At 40.2% G+C, this 15,680-nt stretch overlaps 2 protein-coding genes across 3 annotated transcripts in view; one reads left to right on the top strand and one right to left on the bottom strand.

The window, feature by feature from the left end:
* Positions 1-6,853: 6,853 nt before the first annotated feature.
* LOC111254314 (uncharacterized) overlaps positions 6,854-15,680 on the bottom strand; it is a 119,539-nt gene continuing 110,712 nt past the window's right edge. The window contains exons 2-3 of the mRNA XM_022815021.2: positions 8,992-9,269; positions 6,854-7,044 (exon numbers count right to left, since the gene is read on the bottom strand). Coding sequence (XP_022670756.1) covers positions 6,961-7,044; positions 8,992-9,269 — 362 coding nt within the window. The 3' untranslated portion in view covers positions 6,854-6,960. The remainder of the gene's footprint in view (positions 7,045-8,991; positions 9,270-15,680) is intronic.
* The window catches only part of LOC111253825 (uncharacterized), a 48,545-nt gene continuing 42,127 nt past the window's right edge, over positions 9,263-15,680 (top strand). For both annotated transcript variants that reach the window (XM_022813894.2, XM_086974188.1), the window contains exon 1: positions 9,263-9,781. In XM_022813894.2, the coding sequence (XP_022669629.1) occupies positions 9,739-9,781 (43 nt within the window). In that variant the 5' untranslated portion in view covers positions 9,263-9,738. The remainder of the gene's footprint in view (positions 9,782-15,680) is intronic.

Raw genomic sequence — 15,680 nt, 5'->3', positions numbered from 1 at the left:
TGAGGCTAGTTCAGATCCCGTCCTGCGGCACGTGCCAAAAGTCTATCTAAATCACGACAACCTTTATAAGGTAGTAAAATTCACTCAGGGTTATTATAACTTCTGTTTGGGTGCGCTGCATCGAGAGCATTCTTTGAACTAAAATATACGTGGTTCAAAAAATTAATACACACAAGGATTTCATGAAAAATCTACTAATATGACGTGTGTTCTTCTTTGGGATTTTATTATGCAAAAAGACATTTTGAAACAACAAATCCCTCTTAATATACAATTGTTGTATTAAAACGAAAAATACATTTTTTTATAACGACATGACAAGTAATTTCTCCGATAATGGCATTTTTACTTTTATTGAGAAAGCAATGAAGTGTATACTTCGCTGACGATCGTAACATAAATTTTGCAGATAGCAAAATTAATGGCCGAACGATTTGGTGACTGGCTCTTCTTAACTCTATCAACTTGTCTGTATGAGAGTGAAGTCTACTTTTAAACGAGGAAATTTACGTATTTTCATACATACCGTATTTCCAACGATGTTTAATCCCGTTTCCTAAACCACATGCGCAAATGGTCATGTCTGTAGAATCTTCGGCCAGTTCCAACTACCCGTATCACAGCCTTACAGTTGTCATCCACGCATCATTTGATCTCCTCTGTCACCATAATTCATATGGATTTATCATATGTTGATCTGCCTTTCTCAACCGCTACTTGACTCGCGCATATTCCGTTTTATTGTCCCCATCGAAATCATATGTGTCTCTTCTTTTTCAGCTATCCTTTCCGAGAAAACAATGTCTTTTGTTTTCTTATCGTCGCAATTTTCACGAGACATACAGTTAACTTGAGTTTACATCTAGGCTTGTGCTTCTCATTAGCATCTTTAATTTCCTAATATATTACGGTCTGCCCGAAAGAAAAAAGCTTTGTCCACAATCCACTCTCAGTTGTTCCTTCTGCGATAAGCCTCAGTACTGCCGATTAATATCGCTTCAAGGACCTTTGTTAGGCCAGAAAGTTCGGCACGAGCCATGCGGAAGAACCGAGCAAGAAAAAGATTACTACGTTTATTGCCTCCCCTATCGCTCGCATTTTAAGGAGTCAAAGTAGACTTACGCTCAGATCATCTTTCGTAAGCAAGCCCTTTGCGACTGAATTACTACGGAGGCCGTTTTGGTCGACAACAAGAATAAGAGCAGTGACAGCTACACCAAGTAAGAGAGAAATCCTGCAAAAAACAGGCACCAGTGCCATATTGAACTGTGAACGCATAGAATCAGGGTTTTAAGGCAATTTATTTAGGTAGTTGAGAAACGGGAAATAGAGCGCTTGTTGACCTTCAAGTATATCATCTACTGATATGGTTTGACCGCTCGTACGGGAATCACAAAGCCATCCTCGTATGGTATGTTAGTTGCTCCGTTTATTGCCTGAGTGTGCACTCCTTTGGCTAATTGGTAACGGGTTAGTTGAATCTCGCTGAAGTCTTCGTACTAGCTAGAAAGAATAGTTAATTCACTGAATCTACCCACCTTATTTCCCTGAACAACTTCCTAAAATCGTGTCTGATCAATTCTATAAAACGCGTCCTATAGAATATATATATGCCACTTTATCGTTGTTATGCGGCTGAGCCTTTTTATCGCCGTAAGCTTCAGCATACCTTGACTGTTTCTTCCCCAATAATGACAAAAAATGTTTTTCGAACAGAAATTGTTAATCGAGACTTAGTCGATGGAACTGGTAAGAGATCTTGACAAGTGGAATTTGTTCCATTGAGACCATCACCTTTTAGTTATCAGTTCCTCTCTTATGCGTCACTGCGACAATACTCAGCTTCTGAAGTGGCAGAGCTTTGGGCTCCGAAGGATAAGCGAAGTGAAGCGAAAAAAGTTAAATGCCAGATTCAAACAGACGTACTTGTCATCAGACCGCAGACAAACACATCCATCCTTATCTACCGTTTAGTATGTTTCAACACACTTGATTTAATTAAAGGGTTGAGAAGTTTTGTGTTAATGAATGCTAAAGTTATGCGAGCGTAAGGTCGCTTGCACGTCGAGGTATAGGCCACAGCAATAAAGTTTTGACGCAACACAAACAAATAACATAGAAATAAAAGACGCTCATAACTCAAAGAACCTAGCAGGAGGTGCCGATTTGGAAACTGCAGACATAGTCGAGGAATTAAACTTATTAATTGTTTGTAATAAAAGCCCTTCATACCATGCAATACCCCTTATTTAGTAAAAATAGAAATTATCTGCAATTAATATGTTTACTCTTAGGCCATATATAATCTATATATACCTAAATGCTACGATTATTAACCAGAATTTCTCTAAGTATTCTTTTATATTAACGCATGATATCCCAGTTGGTACTGACCATATGGTGGACATATCGTAGGTCTTGGAGAGATCTTTTCAGTTTGTACGTAGTTTTTTCTTCTCTGCCGATCTAACGGCGTGACCAAGTTCCCGGCTGTATGGTCTGATTTATGTTTACGCTAGGTAGAATGGTGGCGTCCGACACAGCCTGAGCCCAGTGTCATTGAATTAGACCCGGCGAAAAACTCTTCACTAACGGTCCGCTACCTTTTTTTGTGATTGGTTTGTTCAAGCCAGACAGTTGGAATGTCGAATTCCCTATCGCTACAAGGCATATTTCATTAAAGCCTAACTGTGGCCTGTGGGCTTCCTGGGTACCGCATGCTGCATGATGCCGAACCGATGTAATGAGGTAAACGGAGAAGGTAATAGAGGCGTCGCGTTCACAGGCTATATCTTAAAAAGAACAACACCGAATGTATATTGAGCCATTAAAGGTGGTATTAAATCTATTTTGTCGTGAGTTCGTAGGAATCCCGCGTCGCTACGCTGTAAAACATTGACGTTCGGAGGATGCTTATTTAGTCCATAAAGTTGTGTAAAGTACATCTCGTAGCAATATATCTGGTCGTTCCGTCTTTTAGCAATAGTATGAGATTTCCGCTCTATACAAAACGAACTTAGAAAACTTACCATTAGTAGTTTCAATGCAAAATTACATGAACACTAACAGAAACGGGTTATGAAATCCACAGTTTGATCAGATCAGAAACCTCAGAGACATCGCGCACAGTTTATGTAGCGTCAGGAGGACTTCGTTTACCGTGGATGTAGGACTTTGAATCCGTGTATGCCGAACAGAAATCGATACTCTTGCGGGGAAGTCCGCGATGTGCCTCTTTATATTACGATACAAATGTGGTCGTTGATGGAAGGGCTGCTTCTGATGCGCTCGTGGGGACAAGTCTTCGTTCAGTTGTCTTTGTGACTTCACGATTAATTAAACCCGAAAGGCTCGGAAAAAGTTCACAAATGTCTCATCGGTAAGAAACATTTTTCTACCCTTTCGTTACTATAAATTATTGATATAGTAACAATAAGTACAAATAAAATCCCTGGATACGCAAGTGATCATACTTTTAATAGCTGAAAGCTGTTTTAGGACCGATTAGACGAGCCGGTTGAAGAAAATGTTGGGTTTGTCGCTTTGATTAATCGATGCCAACCGCTGACGGATGCCTCATTGGCTGTGTATTTTATATTATTAAGGGTATTTTTGGTCAAACAGACTATGTTGTGTAGCCTCCGTTTACGCTTAATAATGTTACCTTTCAGTTGCTCAACTGCAACGATAAAATTAACGTTAGTGCCGTTTGGAAGAATTTTGATTTATTTTATTTTTATTTATTTATTTTTATTTTTTATATATATTTTTTATATCTTATATATATATATATATGAAAATTGGCTTATTAAGCTGCCAGTTCCGCTCCCTCATTATACATGTTGAACCGCCGTCTGCTACATGGTTGTTGTCGTGGATAAAATCAGTAGGGTGTATTACAGTTTGCGAGCCTGCAGTGATGGAAGCGGTTAGCTTAAAAAGATTGAAAAACGTCCTTTAGCCATAACGTGTTGGGTGTTGGGTGTTGGGTCTTCAGAGCTGAGAATGTGCTTCGTAAAAATAAGCTCCCAAAAGCTATGTGTAGACGTTAAAAAAAGATAAACCCTCTTTGGTCGGGGGCCTTCTTCCTAAAGTCAACATGAAGCCGATGGTAATGTAGCGATTCTGCAGAAATGATCTGACCCGCTTGTGCAACTTCCTGGGCGGGCATTGCGTATAAGAACTTTGCATTTTATGAAGTTGAACCTCATCTTGTGAGCTGAAGTTAGGATCATGGATATTTTTCGTAACACTATGTCAAGGTCTCCACTTAATGTACCATCACACATGCGCCATAGTCTGAAAAGTGACCACAAAAGTTGAATCAGGTTGTTAATGCTACTACAAAAGAAAGCCTCTTGGAGGGACTCAGCATCCTACATGCCGGTTGCGCCATTTGTGAAAACAGTTGACACCCTGTAGTGATTTCCTTTGTGATAATCTGTAACAATAACAGTATCTTTTCTGCTATCTTGAACCGTTTTAGCGACCACAATATCATCCAGTCGGCCTTTCAGTTGGCATTCAGAAAAAAGTTAAAAAAAAAAAGCCTCATACATGGGCAGAAGTACAGATACATCTAGTAAGCGCAATAATTAACCTGGAAGTTACCCCCTAGACCTCCTTTTCACCTGATTCGACTTCCTCTTTATTGTATGTCACTTGGGTAGTTTGGGCTGACAAAAACTTTGAACAAAGAAAATCGCTAAGTTAAGCAATCATATTCTGGCATTTTAAGAGGAATATTGACGAAGTGTGACGTGGCGAGCGGCCACGAAACTCAAATACTGGAGGATCAGTGTGCTTGAGAATATTGAAACTGCTTTCAGTTTATTTCTCATTTAACGAGCAATAATGGCAAAACTGTATGTTATTTGGTTTATAATGTTAATGAAACGTCGCGCAGAGACTTTTTTGCCCTTTTTTAGCATGTGTATGATTATCTTGTGCGAAAGTATATCGCAGTTATCTCAAGGTATCGATGGCTTAAGCGGGCGAGCTTCTGCTTCGAAAGTTACATATAATCGAGTACCATGCGGTGGCGTCGTTGTTTCAATAGAACGATTGTATAATACTTACAAGACCGAAACGCAGGTTTTGTCCAGTATCTATTTTACCCTAACTAGTCGTATTCATTGATATTATCCCCAATGGTACGTAGACTATTTCGAATACACACACAGTTATATCGTGTCACTTACCCGTTTTCATCTGTCCCATTACACTTTTGTAATTACTGCGTTCTCTCACTTGCGTGTTCTAACAATTCGGTTATGCTCTAATAAAATGTGGCCGTTACAATACCTAACCCAGTATTTTGGTGCCCTACTGCGATGATTTGGTACAATTAAGATAGCCTAGAACTTTGTTACAGTTACTCTGACGCAGTCATCTCGTGTTTTTTTTCCATTAGAATGTTAACCTAACCTACATTCTCGTTACAGTGACCTCATAAGCCTGTTCTAATAGGTATTAATCCTTTGCCAAATGCAACATAGTAAAGAGGTATTTACCTATAAAAATAATTTATTTTGTTTCAAAAATAATCTCCAGTATAAACTGAAATAAACTCTATTGGTTTTGTAGAATTTCCGCTTACATAACATAGACCATACCTAATACAAGATTTAGCTAGAATGCAGGTCCCTTGTTTCCCTTATTGTAGATAAACCATATTTCCTCTTCAAATTCCCGTTGCAATCTATCTGTTCATCAATTTCCGTATCGATATACTGCACCAATTTGTAGCTGCTTTTATGCAAATCTCCAGTTTCCCCCTCAGGTGGGATTTTTTTTGAAAGTCCGATCATAGTGCTCGAAGGAACAAAACATAAAAAGTCAGTTCAAATCGACTATTCTACCTGTGAGCTGTTTAAGTGAAGCAGATAAAAATACGTGCATGCAAAAAGTTTTAGTCTAACCCCGTTCATCTGCTGCCCTTTCCACTACTCGACCTGGTGACGAGAACGAAACGGTCGTAGCTGTTTAGAGTCTCTCGGCTAAAGCCTTCCTACGTTACCATGATAGAAAACTGGGTAACGTGTCCCCTGTTAAGTTGGAACCCATGGTAGTCTGGGTTTGAATCCAAGGGAGCCAGCTGTCTAAAAAATGTTTAACGGCTCATATACCAGAACCGAAACACGGAAAACAGTTTATGGCATAACCGAATTTCATTACCCAGCCACCCGCTTTCACTGGGCGAAGAAACGCCTTTTCCGGAAATTAATATCATGATAATCATACAAAGGTAAAGATCGTGTCGTAATATAATAACACAAACTGCATAAAAAAATCGCGCACTGGGTACTGATGATGGATGCAAAATGGCCTGTATAGCCAAGTGAACCTGCACAGAAAAAAACACGCACGACGATTATCACGTTATTTCGACGGGTGGTTTCGCTACGTGAACAAAATATTGTACTAATAAAGTTTCAAAGCTTCTTTTATCGTAACGTGCGTATAACCAGTGACTTCTCCAGCAAATGATAGTAGTGTCGTCGAAGCATCAACTCATACCTTCTACTAGTATTACGATAGAAGGCAGTTTAAAACTCACAAACAACAAAAAAGTGAGCAATTACTATATGTAATATATAAGTATTATGAAAAAAAAATACAGGTATCTTTATAAGTCCAACTGTTCAACGTTGCCCAAATGGAAAGAATGTTTATAAGACAAAGGTTCAGTCTCTGAAACAGCCTTCTTTTCAAAGAAAATACTGCCTCTCAAAGTTTATTATAGAGAACCGTTTCGTTTTAGGAAGTCTCATTTCCCAGCAAAAAAAAACTGGAAGCTAGAATAAATTACCTATATTTGCAAGGAAGAGAAAACTAGTTTCGAACAGCCACACATCAATCAAGCATTTTATTCTAGATAGACACGTTTAGTGTTTTCCTCAATTAGATACAATATTTTCTATTATAAGCGAGAAGTAGCACAAATGATGAGCCTTGAAACTAGCCAAGTGAAGATAGCGCATAAAATCCGCCCTCCGGGTGACGCTGATCTGTTTGGACTGCACTGGGCTGCTCCTGGGGTTCCTGTACATTCGCCGGAAAAATATTATAGTGTTAATTTCCGTCCCCACTTATCTTTGAAAGTGCCTATCCCCTTGCTTTAACTGTTAGTTATAGCTGTAGCTTATACAATGTAGCTGCTGTGACAGGCACTAACGACTATGCCTTTTGCGGAGCCTTCAACCACTTCGAACTACTGTACTACCACGAGGCCGTTACCCATGCATGATTTTATCCTTTACGGCTGATGTAGGTGTATCCCTCTATCGTCCTTTAACCGCTACGAGTGTCTTCCATCTCCTCTTCCCTAATACCTTGCCCGTTTCCCACTTTTCCTCTAGATGACACAATTTTTGATACCTTCACACTATATACATGAAAAAGAATAGAGGTGCATCTTTGTCTGCATTTCCACTACTGATCTTTTTATCCACTAGGGAGCCAGCTGTCGTTTTCACACGCCCGATATCTGCTTTTCTTCTGGGCTACTACGAACCTTAAGTTTCGTTCTCCTACGTTCCCCTCACGGCCTGCTCTTCCCCGCCTCCCGGCCTTCTAATGAAAAGATCATAGGCACGATCATAGGTTTTGCTCGCAGAATCCATTCAATGTTTTTAGCTCGGCAACAATAACAAAGATAAGATAATTAGTAACAACATTGAATTTGGGAAAATCTTGCTCAATGACAGCAATAAGGCATCAACACATGAACGTGTGGGCCGCTGGATGCATGAGTGTATGGGTTATATAGCAGTTCGGGTGTAGTGTACTTTGTTGACACCAGGTAATTAACGGACAGGACCTAACAGGCGAGACTGGTAAGGGGCTGACAAAAAACGGTAGTACGGAGAGTAATGGGACTATAGAGAGCTAAGAAACGGGCATTGCGGGCAGTAGAGTAAACGTTTTCTTCCTGGTTTCTTTCTTTTCTTCCTCCATCGGCAGCAAGCATTTGGCGGAAGGTTAAATGCAAGATCAGATAAACTAAGATTATCGGAAAGCACACCGGATTTGCCGGTATCTCACAGATCGGGAGAATAAAACGAGAAAAAAAGACCTCCCCACTGGTGGTAATGGACGAGAATATTAGGTATGGGTAACGTATTTGTCTGCAAATCTTAGGGACACATTATGATCTATGTTCAAACCTAGGAATAGGCACACTTCGTTTCGTGCTGGGAGCCAATTATCTCATGGAACACCGAGCGGTGATACCAGACATAAAACTCCGAACGTAAAGGTCGTACTGCATAGTACAAACAAGTAGAAACAGACGTATACGCTTGCCTTGCTGACGCTACAGCGGGCCGCCATTGCTTGCCTATGTCATTGAAGCCGCAGTCCTGCTTTTCCAATAAAAGAAAGGGTGATAATCCTCAACATCAAAATTCGGGAGAGGGGAAGTCAGCTGAGACAGCCAGGGAAAACGCTGAAGAAGCGAATTGGGCTGGGGTGGGGGTCGAGAACGGGCGTAGTTGTAACAACAGTCGTACGAGGGCGCCGCGGACGTCACTGCGGGCCCCGCACTCCACAAGTTGCAGAGCCGCATTGAAACAGCAGGCGTAGTGACGGAGAGACGTAAAGGAACGGCTGACTGCGTTTGGCTCCACTGCGCGCTTAATAACGCCGTATACAGCGTTCGTGATGGGTTCTGCTCCTGAGGTTACTGCTGCTGTTGCTACCGCTTTTACTGATACCAGGATCTAGGTTCGCTAGTATTTACCATCGAAAAATTTTGTGCGTACGCGCATGACCAGCGGAAAACAGAGGTGTACTCGATTCTCATGTGTACTTATTCGTGTTGTATACGATACAGTGTATGTGTGTGCATGTGTGCGTGCAATAAGAGCAGTCGTTGTGACCTCGGTAAAGCGGGCTCGCACTAACAGGACAAAGTGCGAAAAAATAAAAGAAAGTTTAAGCGAGAGCGCTGCAAGAGAAATGGGGCATAACGCTGTAAAAAGAGCTCACCTCTAAATAGTCGTCTCGCGCGGTAGCACTAAGTAGAAAAACGCTGTTTGCCGTTGTTCCAGCTCTTCCTGTGTACAGTGTCCAATTGTAGCGTTTATAACTCGTGGAGTTTATTGGTGTGTCGTTTTCCGCGAAGTCCGGGGAGAACATTTCACGGACAAAGTGGATCCGCAATAGCGTCAGAGTAGTTGAATTCGTTTGTTGAGAGCTTGCAGCCTTGTGCTCTCCACAGGTTCGAGTGCAGCGTACGGGTATGAATGCGCTCATGGCTGAAATGTCTTGTACATGGAACGCTAGTTAGCAAAGAAGCAAAGTTAGTTACTCAAGAAGTACGCTCATTGTAAAAGTAACTACGCGAACGAAAGTAAAGAAAGGACATAGTGCAGCAAAATAGGCTCTTGTTAGTTCTATATGCAAAGTTGGCCGTTTTGCCCACTTCAACAACTGTGGGAATTACGTGAGGCTAACAGAGGGAGGCCAGTGAAGTGGCAGCTGCAGTGCAAAAAGAAAAAAACTTAATGCAGCCACTGCTATTCGAGTAGCATTCGTACTACGTGATCGTAGTGGCTCACAGAATAAGTGCCGTGAAACGGTGGACTAACTATACTGGTAAGTCCCTCACTATGGAGTGATCGAAGTCCTCTGTGCTAGTACGTGCTTCCGTGTGAAGAGCGTCCAGAACATAAGAAAAGTGTGAAGAAAAGGGGGTGCTCTATTCACCCGCCCGTTCTCATTGTGAGAGCGAAGATGTGGCCAGCATTTGTTTTCTGTGTAGCTTTCTATTCCGGAGGTGAGTGGTATATATGGAGAAAAATATGACAGAAATTTGGATTACAATAGGATATGCCTAAAAATATGGAACGAGTTTCTCTAGTTGACTCTGTTCAATGTTTTCCTGGTGACGAAACATTTTTTAATTCATTAGTTTACAGTGAAACTAAATTTTCCTAACGTTACTGATGAAACAGCTACTTCTTTAAAACTTTCGTTCATATAAAGTATCTATGGACTCTTTAGCGTTCAAATAGGAAGGAAAAAGTTGTTCCTCAAAAGCTATATAAAGCATACTTACCGGCTTTGCTGTGAATATTATCAATGCAGAAATTAATCTAAATATATTATTTTTCATAGAAGTTGATTTGTCGAAATAGAGGCTGCTAGCCACTGGAATAATGCTCTGCCTAATATTTGCCCATATCCTTCGCTGATTTTACTATTACTTTACACCATAAATTTAAAGCTTTAATGAGCTATACGTTAGACTAAATGGCTAAAAAATCTTCCGAAAAAATATTTTCCAGCTTTATATTCATTCGTAAAGTTCGCTGGTGTTAGCGTATTTTATTGGATAAATATGAGCGGCTCCTCGCCATTCAGGGCCTGCACCATGATGAAACTCAAAGAGAACGTGAAAGTGGAGAAGATATATAACTACCTATTTAAGGGGATTCAGTTCTAACAGTTACGTGTCTATAACAAATATTTTTTTCTCTTGAAGAAGCTTCCGATCAAAAAAAAAGTCGAAAAATCGAAGTGATAGAGGAATTTTAAGACCTTTTGCAGACAATGTAAATGATACTGAATCCTCTACAGCTTCACGTTTTTAATAACACGACCAATCCGCAAGCAACGCTAATACTATGCCCGAAGAAGTAGAGCCAGCTGTGCAAAGGACATGATTTTTAAAGTTCTTCTATGTAATAGCGTCATCATTCATAAATGAGTGGTAGCAATCGAAGACGAATGATCCTTACTGTTGAGTTAGTAATTGCTGCCGTAAAAAATAAAAGCTTATTGTCCGGCTTTGGAAGTATGACCACTGGTGCTGATAATAATAGCCTAATAAAAAATTATGACGATTGCTCAGGCTAAGGGTTACCTTTGGGTATCAAAGCGGCTGAATTGGTCCCAGTTGTACCCGCGAGTGTTATATTATATATGTACACATTATAAGAATCAAACGTAATAATGAACACTGATGACTTCTGGAAAAAAATGAGCTGGCAAAACTGTTTCAACATTTAAGACATTAAAGATACATGATGTAGCCATGTAGGGACGTTTAACGAATGCTGGTAAATTAGGGTGAACTATAATAAGATTATAACATAGACCTTTATTAATGGAAATAAAAATTAGCTCTTACATAGATCAGCTTTGATTTTCATCGGATCTTTTTAGCAAATGTCCAAATCAGCTGCAACAAGAAGGCTTAGACGTTTTCTTATAACGTTAGAACGGTACCGAATGGTAAGTTTAATATCTAATCTAGTGCACACAACTGCGGCCCTGTGGAATGGTAGAGTTTCTAGAAATAGTAGAAGTTTTCTACAAAACTGGGTTCCTGTGACAGGCAAGCACTTAAACAGACGCATGGATGCGTGGATAGTGCAAGTATGAAAAACACAATTGGAAGCGATTTGTTTGACTCAGGTAAATCAATTAAATTAGTCGCAAGTGGCAAAGTCGAAAAGCTTACCCGCAACGGGCTGACGAGTCGAAATTCTATGAAATCATCAGATGCGACGACCCCCCGGCTAGATCAAAAAACCGATTGGACCACGAGACTCGGATTAGAACTTTTTGGCTTGCGTGAAGAGTTTCCAAACTAACTGGAAAAATAAGGAAACTCCTTGCCATCAAATTTGCTACAGTAAAACTGCTAAAGTTCCTAGTATATAGGGCCAATGAAAATAGTTGTCATTGAATTAGTTTATCTGCTATGGGTAAATATCGTCAAATGGGCTTTACATTTCCCATAGAGTAGTACAGCCCATTTCATGATATCTAATTTAAGTTTATAGTCAAGTCAGCTGAGGTCTGCTCTATATAAAGCGATACGTTGGGTTCGTATTCAAATTTCTAATCTAGTCCACAACTCTTACTCGAAATCACTGAATAAGCTAGACGTTCGAAAAAGAAAAAAGGCTAGGTGGAAATTTATTTCGTGCCATTCAGGCCTATTTGGCCGCGGACTGCGAAGGCCTCAATTGGTTCGAAATAATGCTGATTGCCATATCAGTCAATAAAAACTCGAATTGGGTCAGACGTAGACGCTTGGTCTTTGCAGTTCTTACCTTGCCCATGCATACATGCGTGGAAAATACTAGCGTGAAATGAAATTCATGCTTCGTTCCTATATGAACCTAGGTACATTTTTGCGACCGAAAGACATGTTCGTCTGGAAATGGTCCAGCAAGGCTGATTGCCGTATGAACATCGTGCTGCTTCCTAACGACAAGGGATGGTCCTCAAAGTAAATGTGAGGCGGTAGCAATAGCGCCTGCTAAAATGCCACTTCTATCTGTTTGCAACGAATTTTTCGTTATTATCATCGATTATAAATCTAAACAATATTTCATTCTTCGTATCCCTGACAAAGCTTTTTCGAAGGCCCGCTAGTATTCTACTAGCAATATGCTTATGATTGCCACAAAATATAGCCGTTATGATATCAATTCGTTCGTTTGCGTCGTTGCATTGTACCATGTAGTGTCCTTTGCTAATTGGTCCGTTTAACCGTTTAGCTAGGACGAGAAGGTCGATTTACATTTGACTAGACGCGTTCGTGGGTTTCCGCAAGGGATATTATATTAGCGCGTTGATTACATCACCATTGGACTATATATCCTGTCACGCTCACATAGGAAAAAGGAACGAACTCGTGTTATTTATTTATGTTTCTTTGGCGATGCTTTGGGTACATCCTATTCAGCTACAGAACAGATATTATATTTAATGTTTAGGCAAACACTGCCACAAATTCGAAGCACTAAATTCCAAAGCATCTCATTCTAAAACTACTCTGATCTCCCCTTCGTGGCTCAAGTGGGGCGTTAGTGCAGGCCTAACAGACATGCCTAGATCGGATCGCCCGTTGCCCGACGTCGGATCGGCGTATATCGAAAACTAGCCTCACGACCACATGGACAGAGCTGCCGAAAACGATACTTTCCTTGCCACTAGCAATACAAAATTTAGTACGATTTTTTATAACTTGTGGTTAGATGCTGACGACTTTGTTTACTCACGAACAGCTTACAATATCAATAAACAGAAACGCTTGGAAGCCAACAGATGCGGGTAGCCTATCATTGGATACTGTAAAGACAGCAAGTAGATCGCCAGCGCATACTGCCCTCTGCAACATATAGAAGTAAGATTCAAATACGTTGAGCATAAATTCTATTTATAAATAAGGAATCATACTAGAAGGGGTAGACTTGTTGGGGTGGATAACGCTACACAGTGACTACTAAATAGTTCAAAACAAGTACATGTGATGAGTATAGCCAATTAAACATGATACGATTATCTGGAATTAGAATGGACAGTAATAGAACTAATCATTCTACGTTAAAATGATACATAGAGGTACAAACGAGAAATAGATGCTAGATGTTTCTTTTTTTTTTTTCCTTGATGATCAACGGTGCTATTTACGCGAAAAAAAAAACAACAAAATAACCTGTTTTCTTAGGAATAACATTTCACACTTCGTGTCGGAGCGACATGGGTTAGGTGGCTAATGAGCACTATAGAGTGTTACCGAATCAGCCATGAAAAACAAATATATCGGCTACGCTGGTTTAAATTTTGATAGGCAGTAACAAAGGATTTGAAAAATGATTACAATAAACAGGGATAGTAGCTGCTGATGTGATATGATTACCCTAAATAAGTGAAGGTTTTTAATTTGCGGCTAATTCTCAGCCTCTGCTCCCTGTAAATTCCTTCCGGATCCGAAACAATAGGTATAACTATGGAAGCTATCCGGGAAGAGGCCCACAGTACAACTGGCCCAACTTGGGCCCCTTACCGGAACCCGCGAAGAGCAGACCCACAACACCCTTGATATGATGTACAAAAAATGATGTTTCTCTTTATTTGTTGTTAGCTACCTAGTTTGTGGGTCTCGCTACACTTACCGGTTTATTTCTTTAACAGACTTACGAAACAGCGTGGTAAGAACATGTCATAGTTACGCCTTTCCACTGCTTAAATTTTAGTTAGCGACGGCTGCGCGGCAGTGGTCATCATAGCAACACGTTCAGAAAGATGAGCTTACCTTGCCGCTTCATAAGCATTTAAAGTCGAAAACCTTTTGGCATAGAAAGGAGCCTAAAAGTCGCCTCCTTATAAAACACTTTATAATGCGGACATTAGCAATGGAGTGACATGCTCGTATATTTTTTGCTTAAAAAAATACATAATTCGAATTAAAGAAGGTGAATAAATAAAGTAATAATCTAAAATAATTCTTCCTTTGCTACGAGTGATTTATTAATTCATCTAATCTAGAACTCAACGATCAATACGAATATTCGCTAATCCAAATTTACGTTTATTCTGGGTTTCTAGCCAGTTTTTTTAGCCAGTCATATAGTGGCTCCGGTCAATAACACGCTAGGCGTAGCCGCACCCAAACAATATCCCAAATAAAGCGTACCCTCTGCCCATTAACCTGCCGGCTTTGGGAATGTACTTTTCTAGAATTGCCTTTCGAGCTATCTTTGAATTTAATCAATCGATAGACATTTATGAACGCAAATAATACCGCTAAAGAAAGTAATTAAGGCACGCTACTGTATCAGGCGCTCAATCCGTATTACTAAGCCTTTCTTAAACAATTCCAGTGATCCCGGCGTTCATTGAACCGTACGTGATGCGTTTATCTCCAGCATAACAACACCAAAGCTCGGACTGACATCACGTTTAGATAAATATAACCGTAGTAATGGCACTTCACGACATTTCGCGTATCTAAACAGCGGTTCAGATGTGTTTAGAGGTGTGGGGTTGGGGAGAGGGTAATTCTAGGGGAGGGAAAATACCCCATGGGGAGAGGTCAGCCAACGCGACCCTTCAGCTTAATTTAGAGTCATTACCTATGCAGCATAAACGTATGCTTATATTTGCTTTGTACTAACTTGGGCTAGAGTAGGTTTGCCTAGCTCGCATAAATACACAGAGAATTTCGCGCTTTCTTATACCGTTTGGTGTTTACTGTATCTACATTTAATAAACGATGCGCCCATAATAAACGATGCAGCTTGCCAAGAATCTTTTCCCGTATAGGGCTCTGTTGTGAAGACAATCACACTTTATTAAAGATGTATATTACCGTAATGTACTATAGTTTTAGTACTAATTAATGGAGCTATGTTGGGCGCGCACCTGCCTAGTGTAACCTCAGTAATCTTTTTTATAGAATGAGGTTCCAGCTTCCACGAGCTGGTGAACACCGGGTCCGCCAAGCAACAGCTATTGTACATGTATATGTAGTACGGACGGAACATGGCCCGCATAAGGTGTGCTACGGTCATATTGTACGCGCGTGCTCTTGCTTCTTCGTTATGGTAGGTTTCGGACACCCAAATATTAAGACCTACCGTTACGCAAGTTGGCACCCAGGATATTGCTGGAAAGCGTTTTGCTAAAAAACACTATGTTTCGGTAGCTAGCCTTGACAGAAAACGACTGCGTAGTAGAGTATAATATATGATTTGGAAAAGTAAATAACAGACGATAGCATATTATACATGTGCGTATGATACATACACATTCGAGGGGTAACATGGTAATTAATTATCTGTTTATGTCGCATAACATAAGCAAAATGGCGCTGTATGCTTGCGCCTATATAGAAAACAAACTGAACATGAAAGTTTGTTGTATTTCTTAATATC

This window comes from Varroa destructor, unplaced genomic scaffold (assembly GCF_002443255.2).
Source record: "Varroa destructor unplaced genomic scaffold, Vdes_3.0 BEIS01000007.1, whole genome shotgun sequence".
Classification (NCBI taxonomy): Eukaryota; Metazoa; Arthropoda; class Arachnida; order Mesostigmata; family Varroidae; genus Varroa; species Varroa destructor.
Note: the sequence above shows the minus strand (reverse complement) of the source record. Positions and strands in the feature narration are given on the sequence as shown.